The sequence below is a fragment of the Ovis canadensis genome, chromosome 14 (genome assembly GCF_042477335.2).
Source record: "Ovis canadensis isolate MfBH-ARS-UI-01 breed Bighorn chromosome 14, ARS-UI_OviCan_v2, whole genome shotgun sequence".
NCBI lineage: Eukaryota > Metazoa > Chordata > Mammalia > Artiodactyla > Bovidae > Ovis > Ovis canadensis.
Window position 1 is genome coordinate 60724905 of NC_091258.1, and position 27969 is coordinate 60752873.

A 27969-nucleotide genomic window follows, 5' to 3' on the forward strand; every position below is an offset into this window, starting at 1 on the left:
TGGCCACTGCTGAGTTTTCCAAATTTGCAGGCATATTGAGTGCAGCACTTTAATAGCATCATTATTTAGGATTTGAAATAGCTCATCTGGAATTCCATCACTTCCCCTAGCTTTGTTCATAATGATGGTTCCTAAGGCCCTCTTGACTTCACATTCCAGGATGTCTGGCTCTAGGTGAGTGATCACACCATCATGATTATCTGGGTTGTGAGATCTTTTTTGTACAGATCTTCTGTGTATTCTTGTCACCTCTTCTTAATATCGCCTGCTTCTGTTAGGTCCATACCATTTCTGTCCTTTATTGTGCCCATCTTTACATGAAAAGTTCCCTTGATATCTCTAATTTTCTTGAAGAGATCTCTAATCTTTCCCATTCAGTTGTTTTCCTGTATTTCTTTGCATTGATCACTGAGCAAGGCTTTCTTATCTCTCCTTGCTATTCTTTGGAACTCTGCAATCAAATGGGTGTATCTTTCCTTTTCTCCTTTGCCTTTTACTTCTCTTAGGACAAAGGTGGTTTTTTTTTTTTTTTTTCCCCTGTCTACTTTTTAGGGGATTCTAAGCGTGGGGAGGAACAGAAATAAGCCAAAGTATTTGTTAGATTTTATTTTCTTGGGTTTCAAAACCATTGTGGACAGTGACTGCAGCCATGAAATTAAAAGATGCTCCTTGGAAAGAAAGCTATGACAAACCTAGACACCATATTAAAAAGCAAAGACATAACTTTGCTGACAAAGTTCCATATGGTCAAAGCTATGGTTTTTCCAGTGGTCATGAATGGATATGAGAGTTGGACCATAAAGAAGGCTGAGTGCTGAAGAACTGATGCTTTCAAATTGTAGTACTGGAGAAGACTCTTGAGAGTCCCTTGGACTGCAAGGAGAATAAACCAGTCAATCCTAAAGAAATGAACCTTGAATATTTATTGCAAGGTCTGATGCTGAAGCTGAAGCTCCAATCCTTTGGCCAGCTGATGCAAAGAGACAACTCATTGGAAAAGACACTGATGCTGGGAAAGATCGAAGGCAAGAGAAGGAGAAGGCAGCAGAGGATGCGATGGGTAGATAGCATCACTGACCCAATGGACATGAGTTTAAGCAAACTCCAGGAGATAGTGATGGACAAGGAGGCCTGGAGTGCTGCAGTCCATGGGGTCTCAAAGAGTTGGACACAACTTAGCGACTGAATAACAAATTTGTTACAAATGAGAAATGTCATTTTATTTAGTATGTGTTAATAGGTTTCTGGAGCTGAATGAAAAGGAGTCCATGTCTATCCTCACCTTAAAGTGGGTACCAGGTAAGGAGGCTTAAAACTTGTGGCTGGGTCTTATTTTCCAGTAAGACCCCAGAATCTTAATAGTCAACCAAATCAGAGAGTGGGGGTAGGGATGTTGGGCAGCCTCTCCCTACGGTAAGGATTGACCCTTGGTAGCCTTTTCCAGGCAAGTTCTAAGAATCCATACTGGGCAATGCCCGTTGGTTGAATAGTATGCACTCTGTTTTGCCCAGGCAAGGGTACAACATTCTGGAACCCAAGGGGACCTGCAGGGGTACGAGAACTACCACACAACAGGTCAGAGAGTAACCGTTCACCAGGCACCAACTCCTTGATCCTTGCAGTGTCTTCGTAGATGATCTGTTGTGGTTGGAGTCTCTTTCCCCATAGCAACTCCAGTAGCAGCCTCTGGATTCGGGGGGACTTGAGCTGGTACAAGTCCATGAGACGTTTAAACTGTTCCATCCACGCAGCACTGTCTCTCGCATATCGCTTCTGCAACATCCGCAGAACATGGTACAAGGCCACAAACGTCTCCCATTGGGGGAGCTCTTCCTTGTCTTTAGAGACAGGCTGTGCCTTCTTTTCCAGCTGGGGCAGCTTGAGGGCCCTACCTTCACCCTTCAGAGCCCTGAGATCATTCTGAAACATCAGTGCCAGAGTTTGTTTTCCCACAGAAGCATGGGCACCTGTGAAAATATCTCTTGTGGCAGCATGAAAGTGTTGCATTCCCATCTCTTGGAGAACATGGGATAACTGCTGTGCCCGTGCACTCCTGTAAGGCTCTCCTAAAAGAAGCCAAGTTAGAGCCTTTGGATCTTGAACCCTGTAGGTCATTGATGGTAACGCTGATGTAGGGATGGGCCGGGACTTTGCTTTGTGAAATGTGGGGAGCTCACTTCTTCTCCCCAAGGCTCGGATGTCCAAGGACTCTTTATCCATAGAGGGATAGAAGGCTGTAGGAACACCCTTTCTGGTTTGATAAAGGTGCTTTACCTTCTTGACAGCAGTGGATAACTGCTGTTCCTGCTCCTTCCTATAAGACTCAGCTAAGGGATGCCAGCTGAGATCCTGTGTGGTCTGAGTCCTGTTAGTAGCTGACAGTAACACTGGCTCATGGATAGGGAATGGCTCTCCCCAACTCTCCATTTCTTTCCTTCTGATTGGAGGGATCGCTTTTATGTATACTGGGCTCAAAGCATCTTTATAGCATCGTGATATATCTCTGTGACCTCCCTGTAGGTTCTGCTGGAGGCGTTTAGCCACAGCTTTAAGACTGTACAGATGTGTTTGTTTCAAATATCCCTTTGAAGTGAGGTGCTTGAGGAGTTGGCTCAGTCTATGGAAACTGTCCCTTGAAAGTTGTTCTCCTGCTTCCAGTCTTACTAAGACATTACTAATCCAGTCCTCATCTGGGGAATCAAGCCTTTTAGCTGGCATAGAGGTAAGGGATGGGTACAGGGCTGTGGTTGGGGCAGGGGCAGGGGCCTGGCCCTCAGTCTTGCCCTTTTGAGAATCCTGAGACTTTAAGAACCACTTCAAGGTGCCATCTTTGGGCCTGCGTTTAGGTTTCTGTGATTCTCTGATAATTTCAAGTAAGTGAGACTTTGGCTTGTGGAGGCCTTTTGGGGTCTGTGTCTCCATTCCCATGACTTGTAAAAACATGCCCCTGCCTTTCTCCAAGAGCACATCCTCTTGTCTTCCCCATGATGTTGTCACAGGGTATGCTTTAAGAAGTTGACTTTCCTGTCCTTCCAAATCGAAATGATGCCCTAACACTTTCAGGACCATTCCCTTTTCTTTTCCCAGGGCTACAGGAAATGGTGTTTCGAGAGGGCTCTTCATAATTGTTGGCCACATAGTCTTATCCCTAACTGTGGGACTTACCTGTCCATAAAGCAATCTGTCTCTTTTAGGAGCCATTTCTTCTTTAGCTGTGTCTTCCCTTTTCTCAGCAAGAACCTCACTTACTGTCGCTGGCTTCGATAAGTTCACTCCTTCCTTTGGGAGCTCTGTTTTCCATACTCTCTGCTTTATTGGGAGCATTGCCTCTGTAAGTTTTCTTGGCTGTTCCTTCTCTTTACTCATACTCTCCTCATCCTTCTGTCTTGCCTTCTTTTCCTCCTCTTTTTTCTCTGCCTTCTCCATTTTTTCTTCTTTCTCCTCTTTCTCACTCAGACTCTTCTTCTCACGCAGAGCCTTCTCTTTCTTACTCAGACTCTTCTCTTTCTCACTCGGGCTCTTCTCCTCCTCACTCAGGCCCTCTTCCTCCTCACTCAGGCCCTCCTCTCCTTCACTCAGGCCCTCCTCTTCCTCTTCACTCAGACTCTCCTCCTCACTCAGGCCCTCTTCCTCTTCACTCAGATTCTCCTCACTTTGGCTCTCCTCCTCCTCACTGAGGTCCTCCTCCTCCTCCATGTGTGGGTCCCCACCTTCCTCCTTGCTGAAGAGCTCCATCTCTTCCTCATGTGGGCCCTCTTTTACCTTCTTATGCAGCTTCTCTTTCTCCTGAGTCAGTTTCTTTTCCTTTTTCCTTATTTGGGTTGAACTCTTTTTCTTATGCTTCCCAGCCAAACTCTCCTCCAATTCCTCTTCACTCAGGCTTACTTTCTTTTCCTTCTTCTTCATCAGGTGTTTCCTTTTCTCTTTCTTGGGCAGAATCTCCTCCTCCTCCTCTCCTTCAATGAGCCTCTCCTCATCTATCCTCTTCTTAGTTGGAGCTTCCACTTCCTTCTCTAACAAACTCTCTGATAAGCCTTCGAATAGTATGTCTCTGATATTCTCTAATAACCACTTTACCTGGGTCTTTTCTGGTTTCTTCTCCTTGATTATCTTTAGAAGCTTCTTCAGCTGCTTTTCTCCTAACAGATTTTGCTGCTGAGCCTCTTTCAACATACTGTCTACCTGGGTTTTATCTAATAGTATATTTTCCTGGACCTTCTCTAATAACCTTTGGTCTTCCTCCAAGCCCTCTTCATCAGTCAGTATTCTCTCTTCAGTAGCTAGTCTGTCGTCTTCTAGTTTTCTCTCTCTCTGAACCAGCTGCTTCTCTTCTCTGGTTATTTCCTCTGGTTCTTTAGAAAATTCCCACCTCTGGCCATCAGTTTCACTCATTCCCATAGAAAACAATTGATCTTCCTCAGGTATTCCTGTTTCTTTCAATGGCACTTTATTCATTTCTCTAATTATTTTAACCAGGATCCGCATCAGGTGACTCTCTTTCTTCCTTATATCTTTTTCTCTGGAACTAGTCTCTCTTCCTTCAGAACTAATCCCCATCCCCATATCCAGTTTCCTCATTCCCTGTATACTCTCCTCTTGGATTCTTTTATTTTCTTCCTTAGCAACACCCATCTCCTTGGCCCTAACGTCATAGGCCAGTTTCCCCTCTTCTTCAATAGTTTCTTTCTCTTCTTGAGTTGCTTTTTCCTTTCTCTTAGTTACACCAATTCCTTCCCTGGCTATTGCCCTTTCTTTCTTGGCAATGTGCCTCTCTTCCTTGCCCATAATACTGTCTTCCTGAGTCAGTCTTTTCTCTAAAGCCCTTGCCTGTCTTTGCTGGGACTTTTTGTCCATTTCACCGGCTTGTTTCTTCTCTTCTTGGGACAATTTCTCTTTTCTCCAGGCCCATTGTTTTATTCGCTCACTCTCTTTCTGACCCCATATTCTCTCTTTCTGGGCCTGTTTCTCCTCTGGTAGGGCTAGTTTTCTTTCTTGGGCCCATTGTTTTTTTTCCTTGCTGGTTTTGTCCTCTTTTTCCATGACCCATTTCTCTTCTTTGGGGGACACTTTCTCAATTTTCTCTCTACTTTTCTCTTTTGAGACCAGTTTCATTTTTTCTCTGACTAGTTGGGTTTTTTCCTCAGCTGCTTCCTCTACTTTGGGAGTCAATTTTTCCTTTTTCTGATCCTGTCTCTTTCCTTCCTGGGCCTGTTTCTCTTCTTTCAGTGACAGTTTCTCCATTTCCCTAGCCTCTCCCTTCTCTCCTAGATCCAAGTTTTTCCCTGAGATCTGTCGTCTCTTTTTCTTAGTTATTTTCTCCACTTTCTGGGTCCCTCCCTCCTTTTCCCAAGCTTTGCTTGCCTTTTTCTGGATCTGTTTAACTTCTTGTTGTGACAGTTTTTCCTTTTCTCCAAACATTTCCTCCTCTTTTTGGCTTAGTTTCTGTCTTTTCCTGGCTAATTGCTTGTCCTTGGCATCTTCCTCCTTTTCCTTAGCCTGCCTCTCCTGGTCTACGTTCTCCGGTTTCTCAACTTGCTTTTCCTTTTCTTGGATTTGTTTCTTTTTACGGGCCTCTTTCTTCTCTATCATGAACGATTTCTTCTTTTCTCGGATCAATTTCATCTCTTGCTTTACCAAGCTGTGTCTTTTTAATGTCCATTTTCCCTCTTCCCCAGACAGTCTTTCCTCTTCTTTAGACAAATGTTCCTCTTCCTGGGCCAATTTTTCCCTTTCCCATGCCTCTTCCTTATCATATTTCTCCGTTTCCCCCATTTGTTTCTTCATTTTGCGATAGCTTTTCATCATTTTTTCAATTTGTTTCTCTAGGTTCTGGATTATTTCCTCCTTCTGGGTCAGCGCCTCCTCTTCCTCACCCAGTTCCTCTAGTTCCTCATTGAGGTCCCCCAGTGCCTCAACTAGCTTCTCCAGTTCCTCACCCAGCACCTCCAATTCCTTTCTCAGCTCTTCATCTTCCTCACTCAACTCCTCCTCTTCCTCCATCAGCTCCTCCTCTTCTTCCATCAGCTCCTCCTCTTCCTCCATCAGCTCCTCCTCTTCCTCCATCAGCTCCTCCTCTTCCTCCATCAGCTCCTCCTCTTCCTCCATCAGCTCCTCCTCTTCCTCCATCAGCTCCTCCTCTTCATGGAGCAACTTCCTCTCCTCCCAGGCAGGCAACCCTTCTTCCTGGGCCTGCCTACCTTCTTTGTGGTCCAGCGTAACCTTCTCCGAGTACCATGTCCTTTGTCCCCGGGTGACCTTTCCCCTCTCCCAGTTCACCCTCTTTCCTTTTCCTAGCAGTTCCTCTTCTTTCCCAGTTCCCTTCTTTTCTCCTTGGACTAACTTCTGCTCTGCCTTGGTTAACTTCTTTTGTGAGATGGGTGATATTTCTTCCTCCTCAGCTCTTTTTTCTTTTTGAAGGATCGATTTCTTGTCCTTGGTCAGTTTCTCTTTTCCCTGCATTAATTTCAAATCCTGCTTACTCAGTTTTCTTGCTTCCCCAATTATTTTCCCTTTTTGCATAGCTAGTATCTTTACTTTTTGGAATCTCATTTTGTCTGATACTTGGTGATCATCTAAGTAAGCAACTTTCTTTTTCTTGACTTTAGAAGACACCTTGCCTTTCTTTAACATTTTTTTAGCTCTTTGTTCTTGTTCTCCGAGTCCTACTGTCTTTTCTTCCTTGACAACCTCTGTAACCCCTTCTGTTACAATAGGTGTTTCTTCCATCTCCATGTCATCCAGTTCTGATGAGTCCTTTAAAAGAGGACAAATCTCCTGGAAGAGATCCCAGCTGGGCTCTTGGGGAGCAAGGATTGCCTGAGCCCAGTTCACCAACTCTTGACTCAGATCCCTTAACATTCCTGGATTGGAACTTGCTATCCTTGAGGTCACAAGATTGCAAATGTCATCCCGCCAAGATCTGGTTTCTGATCTGGTCATGCGGCCAGGGATCCCAGACAAACCACGACCATCCTTTCTAAATACCTTTGTTGCATCATCTTCTTGCTCAGCAACCTGTATAACTTCTTTCTTGGGCTCTTCTGCAGTTGTTTCTGGAATTTCCTTCAATTTTCTCTTCTCTTTCAACTTCACACTTACTTTGTGATGGGTTTTTTTCATTGCTCTTTCCCAGAGCTTTTTCAGGTGTTCTTGTCTCTGTGCTTCAGGGATCACTTTTCCATAATCTCTCATGTACTGTTGATCTATAGCCTTCATAACTCCCATGGCCTCCACTGCCTCTCTGGCCTTCACTGCTTTTTTGATCTCCAAGGCTTTTGTGAGTTCTGTGACTTTTTTGGCCTCCAACACAACCTCCTTTGATTCAGCATCCTCTTTGGATGTGACTGGGCTGAGAGTACTTAGCGACAGCTCTGGCTCTGAGGCAACATCCTGAATGTCAATTTGATCTGATTCCTTGGCTTCTCTCTGTTCACCTTCATGCTCTAAAGTCACCAACACAGGGCTCAATTCTGTCTCTCCCTGCTTCCTGGAAATTTTCATGTCCTTTTTAACTGCAGAGATATTGGGAGAAAAGTAATTGAGAAAAACACAGAAGTCCTGAGTGAGATCCTCTGACACACCTAGTTCAATGAACTACTGTAAAAGGTAACAAAAAGTACAGACGACAAAAGCTTTATGGCCCAGAAGTGCCTGCTCTTTTATCCCAATTTCCATATCCCTAAAGAAATAAGACTTGGTATTTGTTGTGGGAAGACCCCCAAAGAAGGAAATGGCAGCTCACTCCAGTATTCTTGCTTGGGAAATCCCATGGACAGAGGAGCCTGGCAAGCTACAGTCCATAGGGTCCCAAAGAGTTGGACAGGACTGAAGTGAGTTAGGACAGCACAGCACAAAGAAATGAGACCTTGATATTTGTTGTGGGAAGATCTCCTGGAGAAGGAAATGGCAACCCACTCCAGTATTCTTGCCTGGGAGATCCCATGGACAGAAGACCTTGGCAGGCTATAGTCTATGGGGTCGCAAAAGAGTCACACACAACTTAGTGACTAAACAATAAAAACAAATTTGTTATGGCGTAGGTCTTTCCCAGAAAGGTTACTTTCTGTGAAAGAGTCCTTTCTTAAGTCTGTCACCACTGGTGTCTTTTTATATAACTTGGGCTTATTGACCCTGCCTTTTGGTGCCCTAAAGTGGGCCCCAAATATACCCAATATGTTACCCCATACATACTGAGATTTTTGCTCTTTGCTGTAACACGTGTCATTCTTTGATCTGGTTTGGCGATCTTTGCAGGTTCTGACCAAATTTTGAGTGTTTTTTCATCAAGTTCACGATCCCTTGATATAACTAAAAGCAAAGGAGGTTTCTCCTCTCTGTGTGACAAGGTCAGGTTCTCATTTAACCGCTGTTCCACCTGAGTAAGCAGGTACTGGATACCACTAGGTTGAATTCCTAGCAGCTGGTCCAGAGAGATTTCTCCAATAAAGTCTTCCCTACAAAAGTCAAGGTAAAACAAGGATTATACCCAGCCATCAATAAAACCAAATTAGAGGAAAAGGAGGAGAAGAAGGAAGAAGAGAAAAGGAGGTAGTGGCTTAAGGATAGTGGAAGAGGCAGGGCTAAAGTAACCATCTAGGACAGAGTAGTTCAAGGTAAAAGATGGATAAAGAGGTAAAAATCTACAACAGTAAGGAATAGAGTAGTCAGAGTGACCCAAGATGCTTCTTTAGTTGGGTGATTTGGGGACTTGAGTCTCGAAGAATCTTAAGGAAATGATGGAAGAGCAGGCTACTCAATGGACAGAAAAAGAGGGTTTCAGCTACAAATTGCCACTTGCCAAGGACATTTGCCATCTGCCTCTACAAGGATTAAGTCATGTGCAAATGTGGTTGTTGACCATCAACACACCCTGAACTGTGTTCAGGAGGTGGAGATCAGGAATAAGGCAGTCTGCTCTGGAAAAACTGGCAGAACAGACCTTTAGATGGTTAGATATTTTCAGGAACTGATTTTATGTGCCCAATTCCTTTTTTTTTTTTTTCTTTTTTGAACTTTTAATTTTTTATTGGGATATAGCCAATTAACAATGTTGTGATAGTTTCAGGTGAACAGCAAAGGGACTCAGTCATACATATACATGTATCCATTCTTCCCCAAACCCCCTCCCATTCAGACTGCCACATAACATTGAGCAGAGTTCCATGTGCTATACAATAGGTCCTCTTTAGTTATCCATTTTAAATACAGCAGTGTGTACATGACCATCCCAAACTCCCTAACTATCTTTTCCACCTGGCAACCGTAAGTTCATTTTCTAAGTCTGTGAGTCTCTTTCTGTTTTGTAAGATCATTTGTATCATTTCTTTTTAGATTCCACATATAAGGGATGTCATATGATATTTCTCCTTCTCTGTCTGATTTACTTCATTCAGTGTGACACTCGCTAGGTCCATCAATATTGCTGCAGATGGCATTATTTCATTCTTTTTAATGTATGAGCCCAATTCTTGCATCTCCTCATATCTAGAAAAGCACCAGATTCCTTCATGGTGACATTTGCTCCTTGTGACTAGCAGAAACCTTCTGCAAAAATAGGCACTTGATTGTATGAACTCCGCCTTCACCAAAATCACATATATATTGACCTCCCCCTGCACACCTCCCCCCCACCCCCATCTCTTTGGAGCATTTTCTCAGAAATATCTGAAATGCGGTCATAGCCTGAGCTATGATCCTCATTTTGCCCAAATAAAACTTAACTCCTGACTCTCATGTTGTGCTTTTTTTTTTTTTAAAGTCAGTAAGGGATAGACAGTGTGTGGGGGGAAAGCAAAGAGAAACAAAGAACACAGGCAGAGGAAAAGAACAGAAAAAGTTGTGGGAAAAGGAAAAGAAGCGTCAGATTTTGAAGGTTAGGAGCCAGAAGGAACAGAAGGGGATAAGGTTACTGACTTACTGCATTTCCTGGAGAGTGTCTCGTCTCTTCAGTAGAGCTATCAGCATGCTCTTAGTTTGGATGCCTGTGACTCTTACCATAAGGTATAAGGCCTTAGCCCGCACATTTTTATCACTGTCCATCAATCCCACAGCCAGGGGAATCGCAAAGAGACGGCTCATGAAGCCTAGCTTCTCCAGTCCCTCCCAGGCTGTCTCCCGGACCTCTGGATTGGAATGAGTTGTGTCTTCCATGAGGCGACAAGCAGTTTCAGAATGCCACCTTGGAGATACTTGATGGGAGGCAAAAATCTGTGCCAGGATACTGATATACGTCTTGTATTGCTCTATAGAACAGTAAACTGTGAGGTTGAGGATGGTCTCAATTATAGTATTGATAAGTCCTTCATCCAGTTTTCTTCCCATCCAATTTTGACTGGCCAAGTTTACAAGAATATCAAAGAAAGTTTGTTTTCCCAGCGTGGGTTTTCGGTCTGGTTTCCTCTTTGAGATTTTCTGTTTTATTGAAGTCACAGGTGACAGTGCCTGACTTCTGCTCAGTCCAGTCATGTCCCAGTCCTTATCTTGGTAGGATGAGTGGAGATCACAATGCAAGAAGACGGGGGTACCTTCAGGCCAAAGACGGGCACGGATCACTGAGTTGGGGATGTAGCCATCTGGAGGAAAGGGCCAAGGCCGCCCTTGACCAAAGAAACACCGTAATATCTGGTAAGGTTTCAACCCATCCCAGCCACCCAGTCGCAACTGAGGAGGAACCACGAATGGGGGACGATCACGCTTGGGAGTAAGAATAGGAAAATCAATATACTTATCTTCCAAAAAATGCAATGTGGGTCCCTCCTGCATCACAGAGGACTTAGGCCTCTCTTCCTCCACAACATGGGGCACAGTATGGTCAAAGGCAATCATCCGCTTGTTAACAAGGGCCTCTAGCCCCCGTAATTCCTGCAACCCTTGACCAAAGTAGACAAATTTGGGTACAAATACTTTTTCGAATGAAAAGAAGAAGCTAGGCAGGAAGGGTTTTGGGGCTTCTTGTATGTCATCTGCATTGTTCAGGAGAGTAAGGTGAATCAGCTGGGCTGGAGGGAGCAGTTTTAAGCAGGATACCAGGTAAAGACTCTGGTTGAAAGTCAAAAGCAGGTCACCCCGGTCATTGGCAAAGCAGAGTGGGCCAAAATGTAACGCAGAGTCCAACTCACTTATGAGTTTCCCATGGAAGTCCCAGATCCGGACTAAGCCGCCAGTGTCCCCTGTGACAAAAAGTTTCAGGGAAAGGCAGACATCAAATGAAGTGATGGCACACCGGTGCAGGCATTCTGTCTCTTTAAAGTCAGATCTCTGCTTTGATCCTGGAGATGTCAGGAAGTTCTGATAACTCCAGAGATGCCAGTGGTGGTTCTCAGTGATGGCACCCACAGAACCTGGCAAGAGTATCACGTGTTTTAGGGGCCAAACACAGATAATTTTGCTGACAGGCTGCAGGACTACCCTGTTCCCCTGCAGCACAGCTTCTGTGAGGTATACAATATTATCCATGCCATAAGAACAGACCAAGGAGTACTCCTGGGGACCCTCCAGGGTAGACAATGCCAGGACTGCCCCAGAGTGAAGAATCTTTGCTACTCGGGCACAACTGTAGTGGGAGAGGATTCTCACAGTGCCGCTGTCATGCCCACTGAACATCAGTCCTACAAGGCCCTTACCCAAATGGTAGTGCCCATAGGCCAGGCATCTGACTCTATCCCCAGGGTTTACTGAAGGACACATAAGATACTTGGCTGTGCAAGGAGAGCGTGTTGCGTCAAACACCAGCACCTCTGAACCATCTGTTGCCACAAAGAGCTCCTCTCTGTGTGAGTCATAGGCCCAAGCCACAGCCTTATCCATGATAAGTAGAGGCCAGGTGATAACCAGGAGATCTCCCGTTACTGGAGATAAGAATCGCAACAGACCGTCCTTAGTGGCACATAGGATCCGAGTCCAATTATGGCCACAGCAGACCCGCCGCACCTCCTGGGGAGCAGAACCACAGACATTGAAGAGGCTATAAAAGCAGCGCAGGTGATACAATGAGAAATTGTGGTTAGTCTGGCAGAAAAAGGTGCTATTATCAATGAACTGCAGTCTCTGCATGTTCTTGTCAATGTCCAGCTGCCGCAGCAAGTTCCCAAAGGCAAGGTTCCATTCCTTCACTACACCTTCACCACCCGCTGTTAGTAAGGTATAGGTCTCTGACCGGCTTTGGATACATATCACTGATGAGGAATGAGCCTGGAAGCTGTGGAGGAAGTTTCCTCTGTCTAGACCCCAGGCATGGATTTCTCCATCCTTGTTTCCAACATAGAAGTAGCCCTGAGATAAACAAGTGAAGGAGCAGGTGATGGTGGAGCCACTGTTGATAGGAGTGAACTTCTTCACCTCTTCCAGCTGGCCCTGACCTTGGTGGGTGAAGACTCTCAGCTTATTCTCACAATGAGCCACCAGGAAGCCTGGGGGGCCATTCAGGGAAAAGCCCTGAACAAGCTCACCACCAGGCATAGGCACAGTTTGGGCCATTTGCAGGCCCCTGCCATTTGGCAAGATAAACCAGGTGACCACAGCCCCCAGGGTACCAGAGAGAAGCATCTCAGTTTCTGAGTCATAGCTGAGGCAGCTGATGGAGAAACGACAGGGGACCATACCCAGAGATATGAACCCTTGATGGTGATCCCCAAAGAGCCACAGGCACATGTCATCACAGTAAGCAATTAACATGTGATAGGGAGCTATGTGGACCATTGCTTGGATGGGTGGCACCTGAGCCATCACATGGAACTTTATCTTTTTTATCACTCCTTCCATTTCTGCAGCTTTCTTCTGTATCCAGAGTACTGCCTAGAATAGGATGAGAGATGAAAGCTTCACCATGGAGGAAGGCTACTCCCCAATGTGAAGGGTAAATGGATCTCCCTGGTGGGCCAGTGGCTAAGGCTTGTGCTCCCAATGCAGAGGGCCTGAATTTGATCCCTGGTCACGGAACCAGATCCCACATGCCCCAGCAAAGATCAAAGATTGCATGCTGCAGCTAAGACCTGGCACAGCTGAATAAATAAAAATTTTAAATGAGGGGTAGAAAAAAGTTGAATGTTTAGATCCCTTTTCCCTCTTGTGGGTCTAAGAAAAGACTGAATAGCTTGACTTTGGGAGTTTCCTGTTGCTAGAAGTCAGGTGTGTGATAGAAGCACTATTCTTAAGGCTCTTTTCTTGACCTTTAGCCTACTTTATGGAGAATGTGAATTCTGTCAACCTGATGACTAGAGAGGAAGACGGATCACTGCATCCAGGTCAGATTGGTATACGGAGATGGGTATTACAATGAGCTAGCTTAGAATCACCCTCAGCATCCTGAGATGAGGGCAGTTTAAGTACGATGCATGTAAAGTGGATTAGGAACGAGGTAGGGGACCTTCCCTGGGGGTCCAGAGATTAAGAATTTGCCTACCAATGTAGGGGACATGGGTTCATTCCATGGCCTGGGAATATTCACATGCCGTGGGGCAGCTAAGCCTGTGTGCCACAAATATTGAGTCTGTGCTATAGAGCCCACAAGCCACAACTAGTAGGCCTATGCAGCGTGACTACTGAAACGTGCGTGCACTAGAGTGCATGCTCCATGACAAAAGAAGCCACTTCAATGAGAAAGCCGCTCACTGCAACTGGAGAGTAGCCCCCATTCATCACAACTGGAGAGAGGCTGAGCCCAGCAACAAAGACCCAGTGCAGCCAAATAAATAAATACAATTTTTTTTTAAATGAGAGGGAAAAGGATGAGGTCACTTTACCTGCATTTGCTTTGAATACAGTTCCACCCAGTTTAAGGAAACAAAATAGTTGTCATCAGTGGAGTAGAAGCAGATGAAAGGTTTGCTCTCAGGATGGTGAGACTCTTGGCATAGAATCTCAGTCCAGTCACTCAGCATTTTCACATCACCCTCTGTCTTTTCACCAACCTGAGAGAGAGGAGTGACCTGAGCTAAGAGGGTTGAATCCCCACATACTCATTCATTTAATGAATATTTATTGAGGGATTAGTGGTAATCTGTTCTTTCACTAACCAACATTTATTCACCCTCCTAGAAAGCACAACTGGGGGAGCTATCCTCTCCTCCCTCACCCTCAGAATGCATCCTAATTCATCACAGTATCTGCCAGCCTTCTTCACCAAAGTTCTGTGAGAGACGTAAGCCCCAACACCCCAACATATCTATTCTATATAATAGGTATTAATTCTTCCCTATGCATCAGGAATGCTACTAGTTATGTACCATCCTTAAGAGAACTGAGAAAATAGCCCCTCAAATCATTGTCTGTGTCCTATGGGTCAGATGAGGTACCACCTTTGAGAAAGGCTGGTGGTATGTTTGTGACAGACACTGGGGATATGATGCTAAGCAAAAGAGTTACGGGCTAAGCTCTTAAAAGATAAGAGTCCAGTGGAACAGGTGCTAAGCAAACAACTAACACATGACTATATGTTTGTATGTACGTATGCTCAGTTGCTCAGTTGTGTCCTACTCATTGCAACCCCATGGACTGTAGCCTGCCTGGCTCCTCTGTCCATGGGATTTTCCTGGCAACAATACTGAAGTGGGGTGTCATTTCCTCCTCCAGGGGATCTTCCCAACCCAGGGATCGAACCCATGTCTTCCTTGTCTCCTGCATTGACAGGCAGATTCTTTACTACTGAGCCTTCTAACAAATGACTATACAAAACAAAATCTTCAAAAGAAATACAATCCTATATGAGAATGACAAAGGAACTCAACCTTGGTAAATATCTCTCCCTGTCACAGTTGGACCAAAACTTTTAAGTTCCCGCCTGCACCCAAAGGACCACTCCTGTCACAATCACAGACATGATATGTAGCCTCTGGGAAACTCATGCTTCACACACGTGGAATGCCCACCATGTGTGACAACTAGACCCTTGTGGCATGCACCTCCTTCACTATTCTCATGGGCATCCATGGAAAACATGTTGTTGACAACACAGAGTTAGCTGTGCTTCAGCTCCAATATTCTGAATTCTGACCCAGTGGAGTGTGTGTGTGTGCACATGTGCACACACTTCACACACATGCATCTCTCAAGAGAAGTTTGTTTCTTTTCAACATGTTACTGGTACAATACACACTACCTTCTAGTGACTGTAGCATCTTCCTAGGATATATATCCTTATTTATATAAGGATATCCTTATAACAAGCATATGTGAACTCCTCATTCTAACCAAAGCTGAGGCTCAATAACTTTACTTTGGAAGTCCCTCTTAGCAGACACTCATGCTATACCTGCCTCTTGAACAATCGTCCATGAATTTAACTCTCCAAGTCTCTCTGTATTAGAATGTGGACTATGACCACCTAGGCTGGCAAGTGAAATACTCAAGTTCAGTTCAGTTCAGCTCAGCCACTCAGTCATGTCCAACTCTGCAACCTCATGGACTGCAGCACGCCAGGCCTCCCTGTCCATCACCAACTCCTGGAGCTTGCTCAAGCACATGGCCATTGAGTTGGTGATGCCATCTAACTATCTCATCCTCTGTCGTCTCCTTCTCCCCCTGCCTCCAATCTTTCCCAGCTGCTGCTGCTAAGTCATATCAGTCATGTCTGACTCTGTGCGACCCCATAGATGGCAGCCCACCAGGCTCCTGTCCCTGAGATTCTCCAGGCAAGAATACTGGAGTGGGTTGCCATTTCCTTCTCCAGTGCATGAAAGTGAAAAGTGAAAGTGAAGTTGCTCAGTCGTGTCTGACTCTTCAAGACCCCATGGACTGTAGCCTACCAGACTCCTCCATCTATGGGATTTCCCAGGCAAGAGTACTGGAGTGGGGTGCCATTGCCTTCTCTGTCTTTCCCAGCATCAGGGTCTTTTCCAGTGAGTTAGATCTTCACATCAGGTGGCCAAAGTATTGGAGTTTCAGCTTCAGCATCAGTCCTTCCAATGAATATTCAGGATTGATTTCCTTTAGGATGGACTGGTTGGATCTCCTTGCAGTCCAAGGGACTCTCAAGCGTCTTTGTCAACACCACAGTTCAAAAGCATCAATTCTTCACTGTTTAGCTTTCTTTATGGTCCAATTCTTACATCCATACATGACTACTGGAAAAACCATAGCTTTGACTAGATGGACTTTTCTTGGCAAAGTAATGTCTCTGCTTTTTAATATGCTGTCTAGGTTGGTCACAGCTTTTCTTTCAAGGAGCAAGCATCTTTTAATTTCATGATTGCACTCACCATCTGCAGTGATTTTAGAGCCCAAGAAAAGAAAGTCTCTCACTGTTTCCACTGTTTCCCCATCTATTTGCCATGAAGTGATGGGACCAGATGCCAGGATCTTAGTTTTATGAATGTTGAGTTTTAAGCCAGCTTTTTCACTCTGCTCTTTCTCTTTCTTCAAGACGTTCTTTAGTGCCTCTTCACTTTCTGCCATAAGGGTGGTGTAATCTGCATATCTGAGGTTACTGATATTTCTCCTGGCAGTCGTGATTCCAGCTTGTGCTTCATCCAACCCAGCATTTCTCATGATGTACTCTGCATATAAGTTAAATAAGCAGGGTGACAGTATACAGCCTTGACGTACTCCTTTCCCAATTTAGAACCAGTCTGTTGTGCCATGTCCAGTTCTAACTGTTGTTTCTTGACTGCATACAGATTTCTCAGGAGGTAGGGAAGGCGGTCTGGTATTCCCATCTCTTGAAGAATTTCCCACAGTTTGTTGTGATCCACACAGTCAAAGGCTTTGGCATAGTCAATAAAGCAGAAATAGATATTTTTCTGGAACTCTCTTGCTTTTTCTATAATCCAGCTGATGTTGGCAATTTGATCTCTGGTTCCTCTGCCTTTTCTAAATCCAGCTTGAACATCTGGAAGTTTTCAGTTCATGTACTGTTGAAGCCTGGCTTAGAGAATTTTGAGCATTACTTTGTTAGCGTGTGAAATAAGTGCAATTGTGTGGTAGTTTGAACATTCTTTGGCGTTGCCTTTCTTTGGGATTGGAATGAAAACTGACCTTTTCCAGTCCTGTGGCCACTGCTGAGTTTTCCAAATTTGCTGGCATACTGAGTGCAGCACTTTAACAGCATCATCTTTTAGGATTTGAAAGAGCTCAGCCGGAATTCATCATGAATTCCATCATGTCCACTAGCTTTGTTCATAATGATGGTTCCTAAGGCCCTCTTGACTTCACATTCCAGGATGTCTGGCTCTAGGTGAGTGATCACACCATCATGGTTATCTGGGTCATTAAGATTTTTTTTTTTTTTGGGTATAGTTCTTCTGTGTATTCTTGCCACCTCTTCTTAATATCTTCTGCTTCTGTTAGGTCCATACTGTTCCTGTCCTTTATTGTGCCCAAATTTGCATGAAATATTCCCTTGGTATCTCTAATTTTCTTGAAGAAATCTCTAGTCTTTCCCATTCCATCGTTTTCCTCTATTTCTTTGCACTGATCACTGAGGAAGTCTTGCTTACCTCTCCTTGCTATTCTTTGGAACTCTGCATTCAGATGGGTATATCTTTCCTTTTCTCTTTGCCTTTAGCTTCTCTTCTTTTCTCAGCTATTTTTAAGGCCTCCTCAGACAACCATTTTGCCTTTTTGCATTTCTTTTTCTTGGGGATGGTACAGTGTCACGAACCTCTGTCCATAGTTCTTCAGGCACTCTATCAGATCTAATCCCTTGAATCTATTCCTCACTTCCACTGTATAATCATAAGGGATTTGATTTAGGTCATGATGACCTGGATGTTCAAATGACCTGAATGATCAAATGGTTTTCCCTTTCTTCAATTTAAGTCTGAATTTTGCAATGAGGAGTTCATGATCTGAGCCACAGTCTGCTCCCAGTCTTGTTTTTGCTGACTGTATACAGCTTCTCCATCTTCGGCTGCAAAGAATATAATCAATCTGATTTTGGTATGGCCATCTGATGAAGTCCATGGGTAGATTCAACTCTTGTGTTGTTGGAAGAGGGTGTTTGCTATGACCAGTGCATTCTCTTGGGAGAGCTCTGTTAGCCTTTGCCCTGCTTCATTTTATACTCCAAGTATTAATACTTCTTTACTCAAAATGCCCATCATGCCTGCTGCCTACATCCACAGAGGCTTTGAAACGGTGCTGAAGCCATTATCCATAACTCAGAATCTCTATCCTCCTTAAAATTCCCACTGTCAGATTTTTGTATATTCTCAGAGAATACAGAGAGCTGGAGAACTTCAAGCATGATTCAGGGACAGCCACAGAGTTGAGAGGATCATGGTGTCTGATCATGATATTCCCTCTTCATTGAACCAGAAGCCTCATTTACACACCCTTTGCTGCTGCTGCTGCTGCTAAGTTGCTTCAGTCATGTCCGACTCTGCGACCCCATAGACGGCAGCACACCCTTTATGCCTTAGTTAATCACCATTCCTCTCCTCCTTTCCAGACTTCATGTACAAATATAATTTACTCACTCATTCAGCACTGTCACTGCTCATCTACAGAAGAACTCTAAAAGAAAAGGATATCTTAAGCCCAAGCAGTGTGTCTGTACCTGGCACTACTGTTACCTACTCTGTGTCAATCCCCACTCCTTGCTCTTCCTCCTCCTTCCATCTCAATAAAACTTGGAACTTGATTAAGGTGATCATGGACTCAGATATTCTGGAGAGCGGTACTGACGCTGACACTCCAACACTTCGGCCACCTGGTGTAAAGGGCTGACTCACTGGAAAAGACCCTGATGCTGGGAAAGATTGAGGCAAAAGGAGAAGTGGGTGACAGAGGATGAGATGGTAAGATAGCATCACTGACTCAATGGGCGTGAGTTTGAGCAAACCCCAGGAGATAGTGAAGGACAGGGAAGCCCGGTGTGCTACACAGTCCACGGGGCCACAAAGAGTTGGACATGACTGAGCACTTGAACAACAGTGACAACAGAGTAGCACCATGGTACCAAGGCTGGCACAACCCTGTGCTCTCTGACCTTCTCTCTTTTACCTACTTTTAATTTAAAGCTGGAAATGTGGCAACTATCTTGTACCCTTATGATACTAAGCTGAATACTAAACAGGTAAAAAAGGGAGTAAAAAGGAACACGATTCTTTGACACCATGTAAGACAAAGATGCCTCCTGCTTGTTTAATCCATTTAAGGCCATTTTCTGGTTTTCGTTTAGTTTTTGCAGCACATGTTCTAATTATAACTAATGTTATCATATTAATCTAGACTTGGGAGTTGTTTAGGGCTGTGAGAGGGCCCTTCCAAAGTGGATCACATGTTGCTTCTGCCACAGGCTGCCCTGGCAGGGATAGAGAATTAGTCGAAGCCCACCATGCGTGTATCTCTCATATACGTCACCTGTTTATCCTTCAGGATGCCCTTTAAGAGGGGTTTCAAGTCCTTCCACTCAGGAATAAGTCTGGGTGATGTTGACGTTCTTGTGATATCCCAGCACTTAAAAGACATCTTGGATTATAGAATCTGTGGGAGCAAAAATGACTGAATTACAATGTCTGATGTGAGACTGGAAAATAAGGAAACTGAGAGAGAGAAGAGCAACAGGGAAACTTAGAGAAGGGCAGAAGCAAAATTAGTCCTTTAGAAACAGAAGAAGCTCTTATTTCAGAAAGATAGGGGCCAGGACTTCCCTGGTGGTACAGTGGATAAGAATCTGCCTGCCAGTGCAGGGGACACAGATTCCATCCGTGCTCCAAGATTTCACAAGCTAAGGAGCAACAAAGCCCATGTGCCATAACTATTGAGCCCACGCTCCGCAATGAGAAGCTGCTGCAATTAAAAGCCCGCACACTGCAAGGAAGAATAGCCCCTGCTTGCTTCAACTAGCGAAAGCCTGAGTGCAGCAGTGAAGACCCAGTGAAGCAAAACAAAACAAAACAAAACAAAACAAATAGGGGTCAGAGTGAACTACTGATACTTGCAACATGGATGAATCCCCAAAACGTTATAGAACATATACTATTTGATTCCATCTATTATATGAAATTCTAGAAAGGAATCATTGAACCTATAGGGACAGAGAGCAAATGAGTGACTACTTGGGGCTAAGAATTTGGAGGATTGCCTACGCAGGGGTTGGAGAAGGCAATGGCACCCCACTCCAGTACTCTTGCCTGGAAAATCCCATGGATGGAGGAGCCTAGAAGGCTGCAGTCCATGGGGTCGCTGAGGGTCAGACACGACTGAGCGACTTCAATTTTACTTTTCACTTTCATGCATTGGAGAAGGAAATGGCAACCCACTCCAGTGTTATGGCCTGGAGAATCCCAGGGACGGGGGAGCCTGGTGGGCTGACGTCTATGGGGTCGCACAGAGTTGGACACGACTGAAGGGACTTAGCAGCAGCAGCAGCAGCTAGCCAGGGGTAAAAGGGAACATCTTGCAGTGATGGAAATATTCTATATCATGTCTTTGGTAGTTGTCACATGGGTATATAAATTCGTCAAAACTCACCGAAACATACACTTAAATGGGTATACTTTAGTACATGCAAATTATACCTAAATATGGTTTCTAAAAAAAGATAGGAATGAAGTAGGGGTTTTTATGAAATCTGCAATAGGAAAAAATGTAGCAAAAGCAAGCTGTTAGGTGAGCTTAAGTGAGTCAGTTGTAGCACAGGTGAAACAACACAGGAGCCCGGCTTTCCAGCCCTCCGGTAACTCTCTTCATTGGCATGCTCATTTCTTAAGACATAATTTTGTAGACACAACTGTCTCTTTCCTCATCACAACTGAAGCCTTCATGTATGTGAAAGTCACTCATCTGTTCCACATAGATTCACTCAGCGTTCAGTATATGCCAGGCTCTGTGCTGAGGGCTAGAGACAAAGCAGTGAACAGGAATGTCTATCTGCCTGCACCGAGTTTACTACCCAACACAGAAGGCAGACGCTGAACAAGATGCCAGACTGAAATAAGCTGAAAGTCTCCTACTACACACTCCTTAGAGATGCTGGGTAGAATAACAAGTAGCTCAATTCCAGGAGCCAGAAATGAAGAAAGGGTTAGGGAGAAGGACACAACAATAAGTGCAAACTGCTTCTGTGATGCTCCTGAGGAGGTGTAGTTTTCAGGGCCTCAAACTGACCCTAATGACTGGGAATTAGGGTAGTACTGCCTTGGCTAAGAGAGGAGAGAGGACTTGGGCCATGAGAGAGAGGGACCCAGGGCTTCGCTGGTGGTCCAGTGGTTAAGAATCTGCCTGCCCTAGGTAGGGGACACAGGTTCAATCCGTGGTTCAGGAAGATCCCACAACTAAGCCCACAAGATGCAACTACTGAAGCCCGTGTGCCTAGGGCCCATGCTCTGCAATAAGAGAAGTCATCACAATGAGAAGCCTGTACACCTCAATGAAGAGTAGCCCCCGTTCACCATGATTAGAGAAAGCCAGTGTGCAGCAACAAAGACCCAGCACAGACAAAACTAAATAGATAAATAAAGAGAAAAGAGAGCTAGGGACCCAGAACTGAGACTCCTCCATTACCTTAGAGAGTGATACTTCCACAGACAGAGCTGGCTTATGACCAGCTTCATGAAAGCTTACACACCTTTAAATCTTTTTTCCATGCATGAGTTGAGAATGTACACACCTCCATATTCAGGAGATAACTAAATGGGTATCATCAAGCTCCAAATAATTCTCTGACACATTATCTCCCAAAGAAGAGAAGGAAGGAGAAATACCACAGAGCATACGAATAATCCTTTCTAAAGAAATTATTTAAAATTTGCACCTGAGAGGGTAATGAGCTACATGGGTAACAAAAATCTCCTTTACAAGGTCTTAGCATTCTCTGCAGAGGTTATCTGACATCTGCTGTTCTCAAATGAAATTCCCAGAACATTGAGCCATATTTAATATTATGTTATAGGTGTATATTAAAAAATCTAAGGAAGCCACCAAAAACAAAGAAGCAAATAGACTGTATGATTTAACCAGGGGGAAGGGAATAGGAAATAAAAGAAATATAAATCAATCCAATAGGGGAAATATAAGACAAAACATAAGAAGGAAAAAAGATGTCATGTAAATAGAAATAAGGTGATAGAAACAAATCTAAATATGTTATCATCATAATAAGTACAGACTAAACTCTTTAGGTAAAAGACAAATTTTCAAACAAATATTGTATCAGTTCAGTTCAGTTCAGTCGTTCAGTCATGTCCGACTCTTTGCGACCCCATGAATCGCAGCACTCCAGGCCTCCCTGTCCATCACCAACTCCCGGAGTTCACTCAGACTCACGTCCATTGAGTCCGTGATGCCATCCAGCCATCTCATCCTGGGCCGTCCCCTTCTCCTCCTGCCCCCAATCCCTCCCAGCATCAGGGTCTTTTCCAATAGGTCAACTCTTCTCATGAGGTGGCCAAAGTACTGGAGTTTCAGCTTTAGCATCATTCCTTCCAAAGAAATCCCAGGGTTGATCTCCTTCAGAATGGACTGGTTGGATCTCCTTGCAGTCCAAGGGACTCTCAAGAGTCTTCACCAACACCACAGTTCAAAAGCATCAATTCTTTGGCGCTCAGCCTTCTTCACAGTCCAACTCTCACATCCATACATGACCACAGGAAAAACCATAGCCTTGACTAGACGGACCTTAGTCGGCAAAGTAATGTTTCTGCTTTTGAATATACTATCTAGGTTGGTCATAACTTTTCTTCCAAGGAGTAAGTGTCTTTTAATTTCATGGCTGCAGTCACCATCTGCAGTGATTTTGGAGCCCCCAAAAATAAAGTCTGACACTGTTTCTACTGTTTCCCCATCTATTTCCCATGAAGTGATGGGACCAGATGCCATGATCTTCGTTTTCTGAATGTTGAGCTTTAAGCCAACTTTTTCACTCTCCTCTTTCACGTTCATCAAGATTCTTTTTAGTTCCTCTTCACTTTCTGCCATAAGGGTGGTGTCATCTGCATATCTGAGGTTACTGATATTTCTCCCAGCAATCTTGATTCCAGCTTGTGCTTCTTCCAGTCCAGTGTTTCTCATGATGTACTCTGCATAGAAGTTAAATAAGCAGGGTGACAGTATACAGCCTTGATGTACTCCTTTTCCTATTTGGAACCAGTCTGTTGTTCCATGTCCAGTTCTAACTGTTGCTTCCTGACCTGCATACAGATATTAATGCATATATATGGAATCTAGGAAAATGGTACTGATGAGCCTGTTTGTAAGGGGGCAGTCGAGACACAGACGTGGAGAACAGACTTGCAGACACACTGTGGGAAGGAGAGGGTGGGGTGAATGGAGAGAGTAGCATGGAAACCTTTACATTATCATATGTAAAACAGATTTCTTTCTTTCTTTCTTTCTTTCTTTTTTTTTTTTTTTGGCTGTATGACACAGGGAACTCAACCCCACGCTCTGTGACAATCTAGAAGAGTGGGATAGAGTGGAAGGTGGGAGGGAGGTTCAAGAGGGGAGGGGACATATGTATACATATGGCTGATTCATTTTGATATATGGCAGAAATCAACACAACATGGTAAGGCAACTATCCTCCAATTAAAAATAAATAATTTTTTTTAAAGACAACCTTTCAGATTATATTTTTTCAAAAATGAATAACGTATAGTTGTATGCTGTTAGTAAGAAACAAATCAAATATTTAAAAACATCGAAGCTTTAAAGTATCATTATTACTATGGTCTTCTATTCTGAAAATCATCTGAAAACAAGAAAAAGAATGAAAAGATCTTTGCAAACTCCACATTCAGCAAAACCAGGAGATGAGTATAATTGGAAGAGACTAGATTACATGTAAGGACTGAGAAAAGCAGCTGAAATTGGGGGCAATAATGAAATAGGAACTGGAAACAAGAAAGTATGAAAAAAAAAAAGGCTTCCCTAGTGGTTAAGTGGAGTAGGCAATGGCAACCCACTCTGGTATTCTTGCCTGGAGAATCCCATGGAGGGAGGAGCCTGGTAGGCTGCAGTCCATGGGGTCGCTACGAGCCGGACACGACTGAGCGACTTCACTTTCACTTTTCACTTTCATGCATTGGAGAAGGAAATGGCAACCCACTCCAGTGTTCTAGCCTGGAGAATCCCAGGGATGGAGGAGCCTGGTGGACTGCCGTCTATGGAGTCGCACAGAGTCGGACACGACTGAAGCGACTTAGCAGCAGCAGTGGTTAAGAATCCGCCTGCCAACACAAGGAATAAGGGTTCGACCCCTGATCCTGGAAGATCTCACATGCCATAGAGCAACTAAGCTCGTGCACTGAGCCCACATGCCCTACAGCCTGTGCCTTGCAAAAGACAAGCCACTGCAGTGAGAAGCCCACCCACTGCAACTAGAGAGGAGCCCCCTCTCACCGCAACTAGAAAAAGCCTGAGGGGAAAAAACGAAGATCCAGGGCAGCCAAAAATAAATAATCAATTAATTTAAAAAATAATAATAGAAACTATGGAGGAACATTTGAGCATAAAGAGAGACAAGCAGAGGCAGATGTAAAAAATATGAGGAAAATTACATTTCCCAAAGGTGAGGGTCTCGTCATTTGGGTCTTCCTACTTGTAACTACGGCTGCAAGAAACTGGGAAGGAGGGCTGCTCAATCTTTTATAAAAGTCACGTTTATGATGGGAGACAAGAAGGGAGCTTTAGTTTTGGTTTTGTTTTTGTTTGTTTGGGCTGTGCTGTGGGGGTTTTCCTGGTGGTTCAGTGGTAAAAAATCCACCTGCAATGCAGGAGACGTAAGAGACTCGTTTGATCCCAGGGTTGGAAAGATCTCCTGGAGGAGGGCACTGCAACCCACTAAAGTATTCTTGCCTGGAGAATCCCACAGACAGAGGAGCCCAGTGGGCTACAGTCCATGGGTTCTCAAAAAGCCAGAAGTAACTGAAGCAACTTAACAAGCATGCATGCATGTGTGACCAGGGATTGAACACAGGCCACAGCAGTATAAGCCTGAAATCTTAACCACTAGACCACCAGGCAACTCCCAAGAAGTAAGCTTTAATGTTATGAAAACCAGCTAACTTGGAACTCTACTCAGACTCCTTCAACATACCCAGGAACCTCTTGCAAAGAACTAGTCTGAGAAAACTCAGACAATGATGTGTAAGAAGAAAAGAATGAGTATAATATTAATCCAAAGCTACGAAATGAACTGTTCATATGTTCTTGAGGCAAGAATACTGAAGTGGTTTGCCATTCCCTTTTCCAGTGGCCCACGTTTTGTCAGAATTCTCCATGACCCGTCCTTCTTGGGTGGCCCTGCACTGCATAGCTTATAGCTTCATTGTGATCCATGTGATCATTTTGGTTAGCTTTCTGTAGTTGTGGTTTTCATTCTGGATACTGTGGGATTGTAGTACTTGCTTCTCCTGTTTGATCTCTGATGGATGAGGATAAGAGCTTGTGCAAGCTTCCTAATGGAAGGGAGGCTTGCTCCTTGGAAGAAAAGCTACAACCAACCTAGACAGCATATTAAAAAGAGACATCACTTTTCTGACAAAGGTCCACATAGTCAAAGCTATGGTTTTTCCAGTGGTCATGTATGGATGTGAGAGTTGGACCATAAAGTAGGCTGTGTGCTGAAGAATTGATGCTTTTGAACTGTGGTATTAGAGAAGACTCATGAAAATCCCTTGGACAGCAAGGAGATCAAACCAGTCAATCCTAAAGAAAAACAACCCTGAATATTCACTGGAAGGACTGATGCTAAAGGTGAAGCTCCAGTACTTTGGCTACCTGATGCAAAGAGCCAACTCACTGCAAAAGGCCCTGATGCTGAGAAAGATTGAGGGCAGAGGATAAGGGGAAGACAGAGAATGAGGTGGTTGGATGTCATCACCAACTCAATGGCAGGACACTATCAAAAAAATAAAAAGACAACCCACAGAATGGGAGGAAATATCTGCAAGTCATCTGTATAGTGAGGGTATAATATCTAGAATATATAAAGAACAGTTAGAATTGAATAAAAAGACAAATAACCCAAATTAAAACTAGGCTAAGGATTTGAAATGACATTTCCCCAAACAAAAAATGCAAATGGCTAATATCCACAAGAAAAGATGCTCAACATCATAAGTCTTTAAAGAAATGCAAATCAACAAAATACCACCAAATATCCACTACAACAGCTATACTTTTTAAAAATGGGAAATAACAGGGGTTGGCAAGGATGTGGAGAAATTGGAATCAAATTGTCAAAACTTGGAAGGCTATCCTTGATAGGTAAGTGAACAAATAAATTGCAATACCTCTAGACAATGGAACATTATTCAGTTCTAAAAAGAAGTGAGCTATTAAGACATGAGAAGACATGGAGGAACATTAAATGCTTATTATTAAGTGAAGGAAGCCAATCTGAAAAGGTGACATACTGTATAATTCCAACTATATGACATTCTTGGAAAGGTAAAACAATGGAGACAATAAAAAGATTCATTGTCAGGGTTGGATGGGATGAATTTAGAGAAGAATAGGCAGAGCAGAGAGAATTTTTCTTCTGGTTTTTTGTTTTGTTTTGGCCACGAGGCACGTGGGATCTTAGCTCCCTGACCAGGGCTTAAACCCATACCCCTTACGCTGAAAGGTGAAGTCTTAACCACTGAGCCACCAGGGAAGTCTCTCAGAGACGATTTTTATGGCATAAAAAACACTCTATGATGGGACTTCCCTGGTAGTCCAGTGGCTAAGACTAAGCTCCCAATTCACATGGCCCAGGTTTGATCCCTGATCAGGGAACTACATCCCACATGCCACAACTAAAGATCCCACAACTAAGCCCCAGAGCAGCCAAGTAACTAAATGAAAGAAAGTGAAAAGTGAAATTTGCTCAGTCATATCTGACTCTCTGCGAATTCTGCAGGCTAGAATACTGGAATGGGTATCCTTTTCTCTTCCCACCCCAGGGATTGAACCCAGGTCTCCCACATTGTGGGCAGATTCTTTACCAGCTGAGCCACAAGGGAAGCCCAAGAATACTAGAGTGTGTAGCCTATCCCTTCTCCAGTGGATCTTCCTGACCCAGGAGTCAAACTGGGGTCTCCTGCATTGCAGGCGGATTCTTTACCAAATGAGCTATCAGAGAAGCCCCAATAAATAAATATTTTTTAAAAAATATGATATTAAAGTGATGGATATATATCATTATCAGTTCAGTTTAGTCGCTCAGTCGTGTCCGACTCTTTGTGACCCCATGTACTGCAGCACGCCAGGCTTTCCTGTCCATCACCAACTCCCAGTTCAGTTCAGTTCAGTCTCTCAGTTGTGTCCGACTCTTTGCGACCCCATGAATCGCAGCACGCCAGGCCTCCCTGTCCATCACCAATTCCCGGAGTTCACTCAGAGTCGCATCCATCGAGTCAGTAATGCCATCCAGCCATCTCATCCTCTGTCGTCCCTTTCTCCTCCTGCCCCCAGTCCCTCCCAGCATCAAAGTCTTCTCCAATGAGAGGAAGCAGAAGATATTAAGAAGAGATGGCAAGAATACACGGAAGAACTGTACAAAAAGGATCTTCACGACCCAGATAATCACAATGATGTGATCACTCATCTAGAGCCAGACATCCTGGAATGTGAAGTCAAGAGGGCCTTAGAAAGCATCACTACGAACAAAGCTAGTGGAGGTGATGGAATTCCAGTTGAGCTGTTTCAAATCCTGAAAGATGATGCTGTGAAAGTGCTGCACTCAATATGCCAGCAAATTTGGAAAACTCAGCAGTGGCCACAGGACTGGAAAAGGTCAGTTTTCATTCCAATCTCAAAGAAAAGCAATGTCAAAGAATGCTCAAACTACTGCACAATTGCACTCATCTCACATGCTAGTAAAGTAATGCTCACAATTCTCCAACCCAGGCTTCAGCAATACGTGAACCGTGAACTTCCTAATGTTCAAGCTGGATTTAGAAAACGCAGAGGAACCAGAGATCAAATTGCCAACATCCGCTGGATCATGGAAAAAGCAAGAGAGTTCCAGAAAAACATCTATTTCTGCTTTATTGACTATGCCAAAGCCTTTGACTGTGTGGATCACAATAAACTGTGGAAAATTTT

At 44.1% G+C, this 27969-nt stretch overlaps 1 protein-coding gene across 1 annotated transcript; it reads right to left on the reverse strand.

Moving 5' to 3' along the window:
• Positions 1-1371: 1371 nt before the first annotated feature.
• Positions 1372-19404, reverse strand: LOC138419531 (WD repeat-containing protein 87-like). Its single transcript, XM_069552408.1, has 5 exons — positions 19297-19404; positions 9917-12792; positions 8191-8453; positions 2405-7511; positions 1372-2143 (listed from the first exon to the last, which is right to left on the reverse strand). The coding sequence occupies exons 1-5, from the start codon at positions 19402-19404 to the stop codon at positions 1372-1374; spliced, it is 9126 nt and encodes a 3041-aa protein (XP_069408509.1).
• Positions 19405-27969: the final 8565 nt, after the last annotated feature.